This window comes from Alosa alosa, chromosome 22 (genome assembly GCF_017589495.1).
Source record: "Alosa alosa isolate M-15738 ecotype Scorff River chromosome 22, AALO_Geno_1.1, whole genome shotgun sequence".
In the NCBI taxonomy this organism is placed as follows: domain Eukaryota; kingdom Metazoa; phylum Chordata; class Actinopteri; order Clupeiformes; family Clupeidae; genus Alosa; species Alosa alosa.
In genome coordinates this window covers 14,259,053-14,274,451 of record NC_063210.1, presented here as the reverse complement: position 1 = coordinate 14,274,451, position 15,399 = coordinate 14,259,053, and the positions used below count along the sequence as shown (strand labels likewise).

The 15,399-nt window shown below is 44.2% G+C and overlaps 1 protein-coding gene across 3 annotated transcripts in view; it reads left to right on the top strand.

The window, feature by feature from the left end:
- adkb (adenosine kinase b) overlaps nucleotides 1-11,629 on the top strand; it is a 144,782-nt gene extending 133,153 nt beyond the window's left edge. For all 3 annotated transcript variants that reach the window (XM_048233906.1, XM_048233909.1, XM_048233908.1), the window contains 3 exons: nucleotides 708-822; nucleotides 9,510-9,596; nucleotides 10,636-11,629. In XM_048233906.1, coding sequence (XP_048089863.1) covers nucleotides 708-822; nucleotides 9,510-9,596; nucleotides 10,636-10,760 — 327 coding nt within the window. In that variant the 3' untranslated portion in view covers nucleotides 10,761-11,629. The remainder of the gene's footprint in view (nucleotides 1-707; nucleotides 823-9,509; nucleotides 9,597-10,635) is intronic.
- The last annotated feature ends 3,770 nt before the right edge of the window (nucleotides 11,630-15,399 follow it).

Genomic DNA, 15,399 nt, shown 5'->3' with positions numbered 1-15,399 from the left:
GATTAAAAAAGAGCCCCTGGTGGACAAAGAGAGAGAGAGAGAGGGGTAGAGGGGTGGGGGGGGGGGGAGGTGATTGAGACATCCCACCTGCACATGATGCATAGTGATGGGCTAATAATCAAGCCTTCCTGACAGCAGCGTGTGTGTGTGTGTGTGTGTGGGGGTGTTCTTTCCCTCTCATCCTGATCAAAGAGAACCTCACCAGAGAGCTACCCTCACCCCTCCCGATCCCCCCCCCCCACACACACACACACACACACACACACACACCCGGTCTCTAGGCTCTTTTGGAGCCGTCCCACACAGATGCTGAGGGCTGAGCTGCACTGGGCCGCGTCGGCCTGGAGACACGTTCACCATTAGCCCTCTGGGATGCTTCCCAGAATGCATTTAGGGATGATGTGCTCTCAGGCTGTAGTCAATAAACAATGACTGATGGTTTATTTGTTTTGGTTGGTTTAATTGATTGTTTTTGAGGCAAAATTGTCTGATGTTGTGATTTAACAGACATGTCTTTCATTGTTGGTATTCAGGATGTTTTGGGTGAAGCTGTACAAAATAAAATATTTCTGTCATAAATTCGTCATAGCTCAGAATGACTTTATTGCTTTATGGTTAAGAGATTATTCTCCTGTCTGTTTTTTAACAGTTTTTTTAGTGCTATTTTTTTACAGAAACGTCATAATACCATAACATTGTATTTGCAGACAGAGGATATTGGAGAAATTGCACAGAAGGTGCAGAACCTGCCGAAGGTGAACAAGAACCGCCAGCGAATCGTGGTCTTCACGCAAGGCAAGGACGACACCGTGGCCACCGTCGGTAAGCACTGATCCTCCCTCGCTGACGTCCATCACAAGAGATTTACCTTTCCCCTCTTTCAATTATCCGCATCCTTGCGAAAGCGCTGAATTGTTATTAGTGGCGACCGATCATTCTCTTAACGTGAGGGGGGCCTCGGACAGAAATTCATTGGCTCCCAAAGCAGTCTTCCTCTGGATATAGATTCTGCGCGGAATGCATTGTGCTTAGGGGCATTACCAGTGGGATCAATGTGTTGTGGTGGGCCGTACAAAAAACACCAGCCGGCGTCCTAGCCCACTATTGACAGATCTGTCGAGAGGCCCTCTGATGTATGCAATACACTATCCTTAAGGGGCGGGGGGGTAAAGTGTTAAAATGTACTTCTTCACGTACATAAATGGGATCCCTGTTGAGTACTCCAGGTGATGAACTATTGGGGGTTAGTGTGTGTTAGATTTGAGGAGCTCTTTCATGAAATGCGTATTAGGAGCACTTACAAGTGGTTTAATTTTCAATCAGGAAAAAAAAGGCACTGACACACACACTCAAAAAAAAAAAAAGGAAAGAAAAGCAAAGCTATAGCTGATTAGACCATTAACGTGCAGCAGGGAGAGGGACCTAGGGGAGCTATTTTTGAGGCCGTTTCTTTTTCCTTTTTTGCTTTTTGCGGAGGCTTGGACTCCATCCAACCAGGGCCCATTGTGATTTAAAACTGCCAACCCCAGTTTTTCCCCCTCTCTTTCCCCGGGTCTTTCTCCCCTTTTAGTTCTGCAATATTGGCATTTCTGTCAGTGTTGGAGCATATTAAAAGGCGATGTCCCAGCCAGCAAGCTGGGGCCGGTGTTTGTGTGTATAGATGTGTGTGTGTGTGTGTGTGTCTGTGTGTGTGTGTTTCGAGGAGGTGGTTGGGGGTTAGTCAGAGAGCAAGCCTGTGTTAGCAGAGATGATGGTGTCAGATTACCCTCGCCAGCCCCAGCGCTTTGTGCAAAGCCGCGGGGAGTCTCCCCCCGCTGCCCTTGCGGTGGGGGTCAGTGAGACGCCACTGAGCCGCAGGTAAGGCAGCGGACACATCTCTCACCTCTAAAGAAGCTGCCCGCTAGCCGCTGCCAGCAGGGCAAAGGAGCAGGGAGGATTTTTTTTTTTTTTTTTTTGGTTTTGTTTTGTTTTTTTGCCTTCAGCTTTTCACTCAATCTCTTCACATTGCCCACTGCCTGGTGAAAAGAAGTCTCAAACTGTTTCATTTCTTTTTGGATAGCCCTATTCTGCTGGATTGTGTCATATGTCACTATAAAGAATTGGTCAAATGCCATTTTCTTTGTCTAGGCCTTGGTCTTTAAGTATTTTAACATCATTTAATACATTTGCTGTGTTAGTTAATTTTCCCTTAAAAAGTAATAAGAATGTATGTATCCAAAGATAAACAATATATTAACAAAAAAGATACGTCTGGCTTCTTGCCTTACGGGCTCATCAGGTCCAATAACACAGTGATCCACTGTATTGAGTAACAGAGGGGAAATGTTTACCGTGTTTAACGGGCACCACGTTAATATCTCCGGGATCTTTGGAAAGCATCGATTCTGAAGCTCTGGATTTCCTCCTGGCCATCTGCAGCACAGGCAAGGCAGTCAGGAGGGCCGGGGAGGACTTGTTATATATCAACACGCCACAGCAATTACCAGACTGCAGCGCTAGCAGGAGATCAGTGGAGACGAGGGGCCGAGCCGGGTGGAATGGCCTGCCTAAGCACTCGGGCCCTCTCGCCATCCAGATGATGGGGCATGCATCAGTTTAGACAGCTCTCTCTCTCTCTCTCTCTCTATCTCTCTCTCTCTCTCTCTCTCTCTCTCTCTCTCTCTCTCTCTCTCTCTCTCTCTCTCTCTCTATCTCTCTCTCTCTGTCTCTCTCTCTCTCTCTCTATCTCTATCTCTATCTATCTCTCTCTGTCTCACTCTCTCTCTCTCTCTCTCTCGGCTCTCTCTCTCTCTCTCTCTCTCTCTCTTTCTCTCGCTCTCCCTGTGTTTTATCTCTTCCCATTTACTCTGATCTGATGGCCAAGAATGTGAGCCGTAGAAGGACAATGAGAAAGGGGCTGATGTTTGTTGTTGCTTTTGACAGCTGAGTCTGCCCAAAGTCGCCAGTTTTGATGGTGGTGTTAGCGAAAAGCACTTCGCCTTTTGCCATCGTGTGGTGGTAAGCACTTGCACTCCTTACTCGCTCACTTCCAATAAACACAGCCAGTCTCTGAAGGACTCTTGGTCTTGACACCACCACCTAATAGAGTCTGTGTCCTACTAGAGTCTAGTAGGACACAGTCCTAATAGAGTCTGTGATTCTGTCTTCTGTGATTGACGAGCAGAACCGCAGGTAGACATATTGTCCTACGGGTGTGTATTTCATCAACAACAAAAAGGCACTGCTCCCACCACAATCAACACACTTATCTCCCCTGGCTTCCTATGTGGTTGAAGACACCACACATAGACCCGCATTAGGTCTGCACGGTGGAGTGCTCAAGAGTGATGAGAGGCTGCCTGTCTGTGATGGCATCCAAAAGGGGGCGGACATGATGTATGTCACTGGGAGGTTATGGGAGGCGTGCACAGACGGCCCCCGGTATCGTGGAGGGAAAAGGCCCCTCGTCCCCGCCGCAACCCCACCGCCCCCCCCCCCCACCCCCCGTGCCGGGTGAGCCATCGGGAACCGTTGCCGCAGCAGCCAAATAAATGTCAGTGCGCGAAGAGAATTAAAGATTCTCATTTCCCAGAGGCGGCCCTCTAATAAACTTGATCTCTCATTTTGTTTGCAATTTGTCCCCCTGTCAGGATTTGATCATTTGCCAGACTCTGCATTGTCACATTAAACCGTTTTGCTGTGATTAAGGACAGGAGAAGGAGAGAGAAAAGGGAGAAAGAGTGAGGGAGGGAGGGAGGGAGGGAGGGAGAGAGAGAGAGCAGGGGAGAAGAGAAGAGAGATAGCACACGCTTCACCCTCAGTTGGATTGTGCACAGAGAGAGATGTCAATTTGTTTTTGTTACTGTCTCTATTGCTCCCTCGATTTTCTTTCTGCCGCTGCCTTATTCCCCCCCCCCACCTTCTCTCGCCGTCTGCTTCCTTGCCTCCCTCTCCCTCCCTTTTCTGTCTCAGCCTCTCATTTGAAATGTTAAATCAGCCTTTCATCGCCCCTCGGCTCTTAAAAGTGCTTAATGGAGGCTGTGTGGGAAACGCTGTCCCTTTATTTAGCGGCCACTGACACTTGTGAACTACAGTGTGTTTGCGCGAGACACACCTATTAAAGCACTAATTAAGATCATTGTGCCCTGAACCCTAACGGGAAGGAGATCTAATAAACGATCGTTCAGCCAGGGCCAAGTCGCTCTAATCACTGATAAGGACGGGGAAGAGAACGCCTGAGTCGGCTCCCCTGAGTAAGTGCGCTCTCTCCTGGGAAAGAGGGGGGTTCAGGGAGAGGGTAGGTAGGGTGTGGGAGGCTAGCGGTTCAGTCAGGCAGGCAGGTTCTTTTTATGTGTGTTTTGTGGTTTAAAAAAAAAAAGAACGATGAAGATATCAATACACAGGGTTTCATACTAGCTAGCCACCGATTTGGGAAATGGTAGTTGAATTACCTTGAAAGGCCATTATTGTTGAGGGTAAAATGACTGGTGAGCCAGTCAGTAAGTTATTTATTTCATGTGTACAGAGCAACCATTAATGTATCCACAAGGATTGTGATGCTACACAATCACCGAGATTACTCCTTTTGTTTTTTTCCCCATGCTCTTCACCTATCAGGAATGACTATTATTAACATGATTTAGGAGTTGCCCATTTAAAGCAGTCTCCCCTCAAACATGTCATGTTCCATAATTGAGTCTATTACGAATCTATTATTGTCTCAAAGAAGCAGAAGTATTCAAATAAAACTCAACGTCATGATTGAATTAGCGCTCAAGTGCAGAGTAGTGCTTGTCCGTAATTCTTTGTTTGCTGTCTTGCTTGATGACATTCCTTTGAGGCCTTTAGTCGTTTAGCGCTGTTCGAGCTAAAGCATTTAGAGTTTTAAATTATTTGATTGAATAGCTCCCACTGACACGACTGTCCCCAGATGATGCATGGCAACCCAAAATGTGAACTTTGAAAAGTTCACATTTTGGGACACAAGTCTCAGACCTAATTAAATGTTAATTAATGTGAAGGTATCGTGATCCCCCACAGTGACAGCAAATTTGTTTACGCAGAATTCTTGCACCTTCGAGGCCTATGTAGCTTGACATCATTCTTACGCTTGCCTCTTCAGTGCAAGACTTGTGTTCTTCTTTTTCAAACATCATTATTTAAACAGTCAAATAATATCATCAAATGCTTCCAGTGTCACACCCTGAGGTCAACAAGAAACTGAGAATTATTTCTCATGGGACTGTCACTAATAAACCCTTTGCATAAAGTACGTGTTTTGCATTAAATTGTTTTTTTTCTTTCCAAGTCAACTTGTTAAATGGATGAGAAGAATAAACTCGCCCAAGTCCTTCAGAGAAAATTTTTAGGAGCCTTTCCACTTGAGCGCGATGACTCAGTGTGAAAATTAACCCGACCCTGCATATAAAGTAAACCCTACCCTAATCAGCTCAGAGAAGAACAAATGGTCCTCCATAGAGGTGTTTACAGAGACGACCACAAGCCAGTAACAGTACACAGCAGCTCACACAACAGAAATCACAAATTTTCACACACACACACACACACAGTGCTTTGGCAGTGCTCTGCTTATTGCTAGTATGCTGCTTTTAAATGCCTTTGCCAGCCGAGACTTGTGTTTCCCATTAATGCGTTACTGAAGTACTATGTTTCTATTTCTATTATTATCCTGCTCATTTTAGCCACTCTTGCTATTTTTGCCAGACTTGCTCATTACGTGAGTCTATAATGTAGACTCTACTCCCTTCCTGTAATGTGCTGTAAGTGAGCACATAAAATAATTCAGAGCTAGCCATCTCTTTGGAAGTTTTTCTCATTGATTACTACAGTGGTACCGCCTTCGAATGTGTAGTTGCCAATTACAGCACCTAAGGGAGTCCCAGAGAGGTAGGTATCAGGTTGTCAAGAGGACATCTACTTTTATCGACTTGAAGTAGAGTAACAGTATTAGCAGCCATTTTGCACCCTGGGAACAAAACATGTTTTTTTTTTTCCCCTTTACTAATGTATGAACTTGCAGTACTGAACTGCCAGAGTGTTTTCAGTGAACTCTAACAATTTTTGTCTGTTAGTTTGTGAATGATATTAGCCAGGTCGTAGACACACAAATAAATAAGTTTTTTTTTTTTTTTTTTTCGAGGAGACACGAGGACGCTGTCACCAGGCGCTATGCGAGAACGCTGACTCAAACAAATCGTCAGCAAGCAAGCCGTTCTCCGTCACGCATCTCAAATTAGCGGAGCTCTCAGTAATTGCTGAGTGCAGGACTTGAATAACTAATGGCCAGTGAAACTAGCGGAGAGCACTAGGCCCGAGCACTCGTCGTGAAAGCATGTGCTACCGGCCATCATGCCATTCTCACATGGCCAGCCCCTTAAACTGATTTCTCTCCCATTTTCTCTAAAGTACTGCTGATAAGTGGCTGCATGACTCAGATCAGACGAGATATTCTACCCATAGTTCAGCCTGCCGAGCGCGGAGCTCCAGTAATGACGCCAAGGCCATGGGTTTGAAAATCACCACAAGTGAAAGCACTGATGATATGCATGCTCTTCCCTTTCTCTCGGGGAAAAGAAATGAGAATAATCCCAGCTACAAAAAAAGAACCCTGGAGACCAAATGAGTAAATTCAGTGACATCTCTGAGAGGTTTTTTTGTTTTTGTTTTGTTATTAGCCATTGAGGTGTGTTTTTGTTGAGTGGGTGTATCGCCGATAAGTGATGTGAGTAACCGTCTCCCTGTCGTCCTCTGGAATGCTTTGTGCTGCAGTGTGTAAGTGACTCACTGGTAGCTGAAGGCCAGCCCAGGGCCTGAGAGACAGTCGCGCCCACCAGCACAGGAGGTGAGTTGTCTGAGGGAGAAGCAGCTGTTCGGAGCAGTCTTGGCCCTAAGTACCAGTGACTCCGGAAGGCAGGGGTAGATATCCAGGAATGAGTTGCCTTCCAGTTCATGTCTGGCGCTTTGGTATGATGGCAGCATCCTTTAGCAAGAAAGTTTCACAAACCACATCTTGTCCCAAAAGTCATCTCAGCTGCACCTTAATGGGGTGTCCTTCTAAGGCCCAGAGTATATTGTGTTTTGCTGTCGCTCCATTTTCCATCCATCTCTAGACCCTACCCTGTGCAGTTGGTGAATCATCTTAGCAAGCTGTGGCCAATATTTCCTTTTCGAGACATTCTATCTGCTGATAACTGTTGTGCAAGCGATGCAGTCACAGGTCTATTTTTAACATTTCTTGGTGTGCCCTTTGTCTGGTCTACATTGCACACATACCACATCTTTACGGTAAACCAATACTGTGGTATATATTCATTTAAGACAGTTTCAAAATAGGATGTCAAAAAGTCAACATAATGTGGTTGCCAGCTCCAAACTATTGTTGTCGTTTGTTGCATGTAGGATTTGCCATTAGTGACATCAACAGGGAGGTGGGTTTGAATACTTAATTTGTAGCATTAATTAAGCGAAGATGTTATGCCACTAATTAGCAGCTCCCAAAAGGAGCCAAGTCTGTTGTAATTAATTATCAACCTGACAATCAGCAGCTTTGTTAACAGGGAAATGTTCCTTTTGAGGAACTTTGCAGGGGAAAAAAAGATATTGAGAAATCGAACGCCTGTCATATAGGTTTAGGTGTGTTTGTAGACTACATGTCTTATCTGTCTGAGGTTTTGTTGGGATGTAGCTGAAAAAAGCCGGTTGAAAAAATGGGCTATTGTTTTTTTTGGTTGTTTGTTTTTTTCAAATGGCCCTCAAGCACAAACCAATGTGTTCAGAAATGTGTCCCCTCTCGTTGTGTTTTTAAAGGCTAATTAAGTTAGATGTCTGTCATGGTGTTAGCACTTTGTTTTGGAGACTTGAAGCAGTCACCCGCCTCCATCTTTCTATCCAGAACACTCATTATCCACACGTTCCTGTTTTGTGTGACCGTCAAACAATGCGTTGATGGAAATTGTTTACAATGTTTGTTTATTATCACCCCCCTCCACCCTCACTCTTATTGTGTTTTTTTTTTAAGTTTCTGATTTTATCGGAATGTCGTAGTGATTTTTTGTTTGTTTGTTTGTTTGTTTCAAGTGTCACTCATGTCTCGCTTTGCCCCCCCCCCCAAATCGCAAATGGTGTCGCCCGTCTTAAGTGAATCTGGCAGCTCCAGCCTCCGAAGCGTTTCAACATTCTCAGTGTTGTGTCTGCTTTTTTTCTCCCTCTCTCTCTCTCTCTTTTCTTCCTCTTTTTTTCTTCTCCTCCTCCTCCTCCTCCCCTCCTTTTCCTCTTCCTTTCTTCGAGCCATCGAGGATTAGCCCGCTCTCAAGTGCTTGTCTGTCACGAGAAGAAACAAAATCCCTTGGCAGGCTGATAAATTCCAGTCCTCTCACATCTCCTTAGATGTCTGCGTCACTGCCGCATCTGCAAACATGTCCGTTATTATTTTAAGAGGCTCTGAGAAAGGGACGGTGTGTGTGTGTGTGTGTGTGTGTGTGTGTGTGTGTGTGTGTGTGTGTGTGTGTGTGTGTGTGTGTGTGTGTGTGTGTGTGTGTGTGTGTGTGGGTGTGTGTGGGTGTGTGTGGGTGTGTGGGGGCGCGCGCGCGAGAGAGGCAGAGATGGTGCGAGAAGTGGTGGGGGGTAAATGTAGCTTGCCAGATGTTTTGGGGGTGGTAGGATTTGTTCTCACCTCTCTTGATACAATATAAGAGTCTACACTAGAAGAGTCAAGGTTTGCTTGCGTCCACTCAAGCCTAAGTCCTGACGGCTTCTCCATGCCACTGGCGAATCATCTGCCGCTGATCTGTAGTGACATGACACGAGGCTTTATCACGTTTGCTGTTGGCTTTTCCCAGTCTTCCAAACATCCACCGACCTGTCTCTTGTCCTCCTCCCCCTCCCTCTCTCCCTCTCCTCTCTCCCTCCCTTGCACCATCACCACCATCAAACTTGTCAACCTCTGCTCTGCTCTTTTCATCTGGGTGTCAGACTTTGTCTGGCAGGCCCCTTTCTGAAGGCTCATTGTTGCTGACAAGAGACGCGCTTGTTTGAAGATCTTGTGTGCGTTGGGGTAGTTTGATTTCAAGAAGCTTGACATTACTGTGAGATATCCTCCAGGCTCCTGGCAGAGCAAATGATTTGAGTCCAAGAGAGTGATGAAATGATCCACACCGTGTTACATTCCCACGACGAACACATGCAACGCCGTAATGTTGCAATGCTAAACACGTTTACGTGGACCGCCATGGACCGCTGAGAGAAAATGTGCTGTTAAAGAATGTAAAAATGCAACGCCGTTTTTCGGTGCCAAATCTGTGAAGCAAAACCAACTGAAGTAAAGCTCCTGCCAGCATGTTTTTTTTTTCCTTACAGGGTTTCATGCTACAGTGTGTCATGTCTGATATACTTGCCATGTTTCACTGTCTTAGCCCACTTTTACCCTAACAAGCAACATCTCTTTCTCTTTCTCTTTCTCTCTCTCTCTCTATCACTTCTTCTCTGCCTCTTCTTCATTTCTGTTCTCCCAGGTGATAATGTGACGAATTTCCCAGTGCTAGACATTGATCAGAATGACATTGTGGACACTAACGGGGCTGGAGATGCTTTTGTTGGAGGTACGTACATGTCCGATCGGCACACATCTAATTACTTCACCACTCTCGTAAACAAATATCAAAATAAATCCTGCAAGGTATCAAACTATGTAAAAACGTAGGCAAAAAGGAAGTCACTGAAAATACTTACAAATATGTTTGTAGTAAAATGTAATGGAAATCAATGAGTTGAAGCCACTACACTGAGTTTATCTAGATTATGAATTATATAGTGAAATAGGTAATTGTTAAGTATTTATATTATATGTTTTATTTATATATTTTACATATTTATTAAGATTTGGTTTCATTGTAGGATTTGTTGTTGTCAATTGGCTGTACATAGCCAATTTCATGGCCTCCTCTTCAACCTGACTATAAATAGTTTATAATTTGACTTTCCGCACAACCTGTGAAAGCAAGGTGGCATTCTTCCTGTTCGAAGAAAAGACAGCCAAGTGCCTCACTCGAAACAAGCATGTTATTTTACAGTTCCTTCTCACTGAATCCAGAGTAGCTGAAAGGGGTGTAGGTAGGCTCTATATATTTCACACCTACACACCTCCAAAGCTACTGCGAAGACAGCTACTGTTTCCTGCTGTGAAATGTTGATCCTTGGTGCCACAGTAGAAGACACCTAGTACTGTCTTCTGTTGTCACCAGCCAACTGAATTCTGGATTTCATATGTAGCTGTACTACATATAAGTATCTAAAATGGATCTGATAAATAATATGTATATTGAATGTATACAATGTATTAGGTTGCATTAATATGAAATGTATTAGATTGTTATTGTGTTGTGTTCCTTGATTCATTTATTACAGATTTATTACCAAAGGGATTTATGAAATTGTCCTCTTTAGACTGTAGTGTGATTTGACAGCCTACACCTGGAGGCTCTGTTGTGGTTTGACTTAGACCATTATCACACCCTGTGACGTCCCCAACATAGAGCCATCACGCACACGGCTTCAGAGGGGAACTTCTCTCCCTGGGACATGCATGACGTGAGCTGTTTGCTGACTGGCCTTCTTCCTGCTTCCCTTTTCCCCGTCCAGGTTTCCTGTCGGAACTGGTCCTGGAGAAGCCCCTGGAGCAGTGCATCCGGGCCGGCCACTACGCCGCCAACGTCATCATCCGGCGTGCGGGGTGCACCTTCCCAGACAAGCCCGACTTCCAATAACCTCCACAACCTCACGCCTCTTCCTCCTCCTCTTCATCTTCCTCTTCCCCTAAACACTGTGTATTTCCATATCCTCTGCCTCTCTCTCTTTTTTGATCTCTGCCTGTCCACGCATTCACTATAAAGTGCACTATTAAAAACCATATAGTAGTTATTCACTATATTGTGCACTGCATGACGCTATGTGCACTCTAAAGTAAATAACTAATGAGGTTGCTATTCACTTTAAAGTGCACTATGTAGTGAGTGAGTGGATATTCTGAACATAGACACTTTTTGTTTTGTATTTTTTCAGCCTCTGTAATGTTGCCTGCATCTCAGACTCTTAATGTGCCTCTATGTTTTTGTTTACACTTTCTATTCCTTGGCAGGGCTCCACAGATATTGCAAATGTGTATGTCTGATGCATCACACTAAAATTAATTCCTCCGTGTGTGAGAAGCAGCCTGAACTTGAACTGTAGCTGTCCAAAACAGCATCACAGTAGTCTTTTTTTTTTACACACAAATAGCAATCTCCTTTGTATTTAATACTGAAATGAAAGAAAATATGTAAAGAAAATCCAGTATTTGGAATGCAAACATAGAATAGCAGTCAAATGTAAGTGTAATTGATGTCATAGATTTCATATTTCAGGCTAAGGAACAAGAATAGACATATTTGGCAATTATTGTTGTGAAGCTCAGGTTGTATCTGTAAACACACAATCCAATATTTAAAAGAAAAGGTACACGCTTGTTGTTTGTTGAAGGTCAAGATCTGTCTGTATACTCTATAACACGGCCAAGCGTCAACGTAATGCAATCAGACAAGACAAATAAATAGAAGAAGAAGAGAAAAAAATGATTGAGAATGATTTTGAATGTGAACCACATGTGCTGTTTTCTTTGTTAATCTATTTCCATTTAGTCTGGGGTATTCTAAAGGGTTGTTGGGTGCATGGCTGTGTGGGTAGGGAGGGAGGAACATGCAGGGTAACAAGCTAATCAATCCTGTGCCTGATCACACACACACACACACACAGATTGCTTAACCAGCAGAATGGAGAAAGCAGTGGAGTGGTGGGAATTGGGGACTGGGATGGGGGGGCTGCCAGAGGCATCTGGGGGTGTCTCCTCAGCCATCTCAGCTGGGCGCAGTGAGGCGCTCACTCCTGGATGTGGATTGCATGCCTGCAGGAGGTCCTTCTCTCCCCGTTATGGGATTAGTGGGCTCGCTCATATGTGGGGGACTGCTAAAAGGGACCTGAAAATGAGCCTTATCCCAGCTGTGTTATGCATGTGTGTCATGCATGGGTTTCCAAGTGTGTGTGTGTGTGTGTGTGTGTGTGTGTGTGTGTGTGTGGTTGGGCTTTGGTGGGTGGATAGGGTGTATGTCTGGGAGAGTTCAGAGGAGCCCCACCTCAGCCCATCTCAGCCCCACCTCATCTCATCCAGGGGGACTGAAGACAAGCATGTACTGTAGATCCAAACACACACACACACACTACCCTTGATATTTGATGGCTAGCCTGATCGTGTGTAACATGTGCCTGCCTGGCAGTGTTGAATGTGTCGGGGCTTACATGTTGTTAGGATGATTTTGTCAGACAGGCCTTTATGTGTTGACAGAGTGTGAGGTGGAATGATTTCCTCTGATGCCAAGTATGTCATGCCCCTGCCTGTATTGCATTTACTGTTAAAAGATGGAAAAAATCAATGATTGATGACTCATATCATAAGTGCACCAATGTAACAAATCCTCACCACATTCTGTGGTGGCATTACATAGGGTGTGTTGAGATGAGAAGGTAACACATTAAGGTTCAGCAGCTGATAGCCTACTGGCAGTGGCACTTGTTTTTGGGCAGTGTGAGAAGTTGCAGCCAAATTGTCATTCAGCAAATGGGTAGGATTTTTTTTTCAAAGCTTTTTTTTGTGTGTGTGGCGTCTTTTCCCCAAGTTGCACATGGCTACGTTTTGAAAGGGTGCAGATTTCTGATTGGACAAGATCACACTCGGTGGCAGCTGGTTCATTTTCTACTCAAGGTGACAGATGGCTAAACACAAACACAAAAAAAGCTGGGAGCGTGATCAGGCAATGTGAAAGTCTGCCTGTTTGCAGTCAAAAATATCCATCATCGTATTCTCTAAATGATGTTTACTCTTAATTCAAGACATTTTAAATTAATCTATCTTTTTGCCTACAACATTCATCGTTTGTTTTGCTGTGTGTGGTGGAGGCCATTGTCAAGAACGATAGCCTAAACGTTCTAACCCTTCATGAGATGCTCGCCCTGATGGATTCATTTTGAACAGCTGTGAAAGAATACAAACAACCAGTCACGACGAAGCTCTATTTTTCTCCGTGTGGCTGATGACGAGCTCCTGTTTGGACGTGGGATTTGATGTGAGAAGAGGAGACGCGGGTTGCGGTGTCGTCCCCCCCGCAGATGGGCAGACGCGTTTCCGAGCACCAGTGTGGCATTTGGCAGAGAGTGAGCTGGGGGGGGATGGGCGCACCATGCGATGGCACATGCTTTAGTTCAAATTATCCCCCAGACCCTCGAAGCCATGGAGGACCTGCTGGGGCCTTACTGACATTCATTATATGTGGACACAGATGTCTTTTGTCACTCCTGACATGAATCCTAACTACATCTGATCAGCCTAGGCTTATGACACTTTCTTTGTCAGTCAATCATATTGATATCATTCGTGCTTTGAGCTCATCTAAACAAATGAGCAGTGGTTTAACATAATTTATGTTAACAATCTGAAAATACAAATTATCTATGTGAGCCTAATTATAATTTAGATGTAATAATTTGTTAAAATAAGATACATGAACTCTTGAAATATATGCCAGCCTAGGCATCAATTTCCATCTCCTGTGCGCCCTAATGTAAATCCAGAATCTCGCTCTGGTTCCGCTGTATGTTTGATTAATGGATGTCACTAGGTGTCCTCATAATCTTCAAATGAAAATCTTCCATAAATGCATTTTGTCAGTGGTGTGGTGATGCATGACAATTGCTAATATTTGTTGTCATTCGCATGCCACTCAGTGCTACCATGATGGCAACATACTGTCACGGCTATAGCTGCTGTTCACATGACAACAGCGAAGTCAACAACTTCAAACAAGACACTTATATTTACTACCCTTCTGAGCTACTGATTATTTGTAATGGTGGTGTGTTACAACCTGACATAAATAGTAAACAGATCCATACGAGAAGAGCAACTCGCTTAATAAGATATCCCCTGGTGCACTATCATCCCATCCAGCTGGACGCCACACGGTGAAGATAATTGGATACATCAACAGAGGAAGTTTTTATTTCCCTGTAGAAAGACAGCGATATGGGGAATCAAACCTCGCAAGCTATGGATAATGTGGTTTATGGCCGTATTAGATGTTATTGACATGTCATTATCATGCATTACAGTTTGTCTTCTGCATGTCAATAATACCAGATCGCAACGGTAAAAAAACAAAAAAACTGATGTAGGCTATTTTCCTGTGATCACCATATGAACGCACACAGGGCGACGATCCGCTACAATAAACCGGGGATGTCTACAGTGAGGAAGGGGGAGGGTACCACTTTGTCACAGACTGCTATGTAGATTAACCTTTCAATTAGTTATTATCAGGTCCGCTCTGCCACCGCGAGAATTGCTACGTGTGTTCAAATAGGCTAGTGTTTTGGGAACCTGTGTGGATTAATACTTTGATGCTTACATTTTGGGGTCTTTCAATCATCGTGTTAATGACGAGAGGTCTCGAGGAGAGAAAACTTGAAAAGGTAACTACCAGCAAAATGTTCGCGTTGCTTCTCCACCATTTGCAAGGTTACATTTCGCCTACACCATTGCTTGTCACTTGGGTTGTGTTTGTTCACGCAGGCTACCGGTCGCTCGGGATTCGTTCTCGTGGTACAAATGATGCCATTTATGTTGATAAATTAACCAAAGATTGAAATTAATCTGCTGATGGATAGCTAACGAGTGTATCATGCATCAGCACTCAAGGTGGAGCAATGAGATTTTAACGTAGACTGCTTGCGATATTGAATGGATAGGCTATGGATTTTCTTTTTCTCCCGAAGGTTTTATTTTCCCAGTGGACATATTTAATTTGATAAATAATAAATAACCCAAACCCATGTGGCTTATTTGCAAGACAGGCTACGAGAAAGCTCCTTACGTCAAGTGCTTGTACTTGTTTGGGGGTGAGTAGGATATTTAATCACTGTGAAAGCACAATATTGTTAAAGATCTTAAGTCGACAGCATGTCGGACGGAAAATGACTCGCTAGCACAGCTAAAAGAAACGCGCGTCTTTTAACCCGAGTGTGAATTACATTTTATGTAGGCTACAGCCAACGAGCTAATGCAGCGACAAATAGTTTCACCACGCAGGACAGTAATAACGCGTTCCTGTTATCTCACTGCTGCTACATTAGTTGACAGTGTTATAGATTTTAATGGTATCCAATTCGTCTCTAGAATGTAACAAATCACTCTCAAGTGCAACTGATTGTTTCATCCAGTGTTCGAAAGATGGGCTTGTCTACAATTTGTTGTTTGGAAAGGAAAATTGCCATGCACTTCACCATCTTTGATTGGTATCAGTGATTAAGGTACGTTGGTTG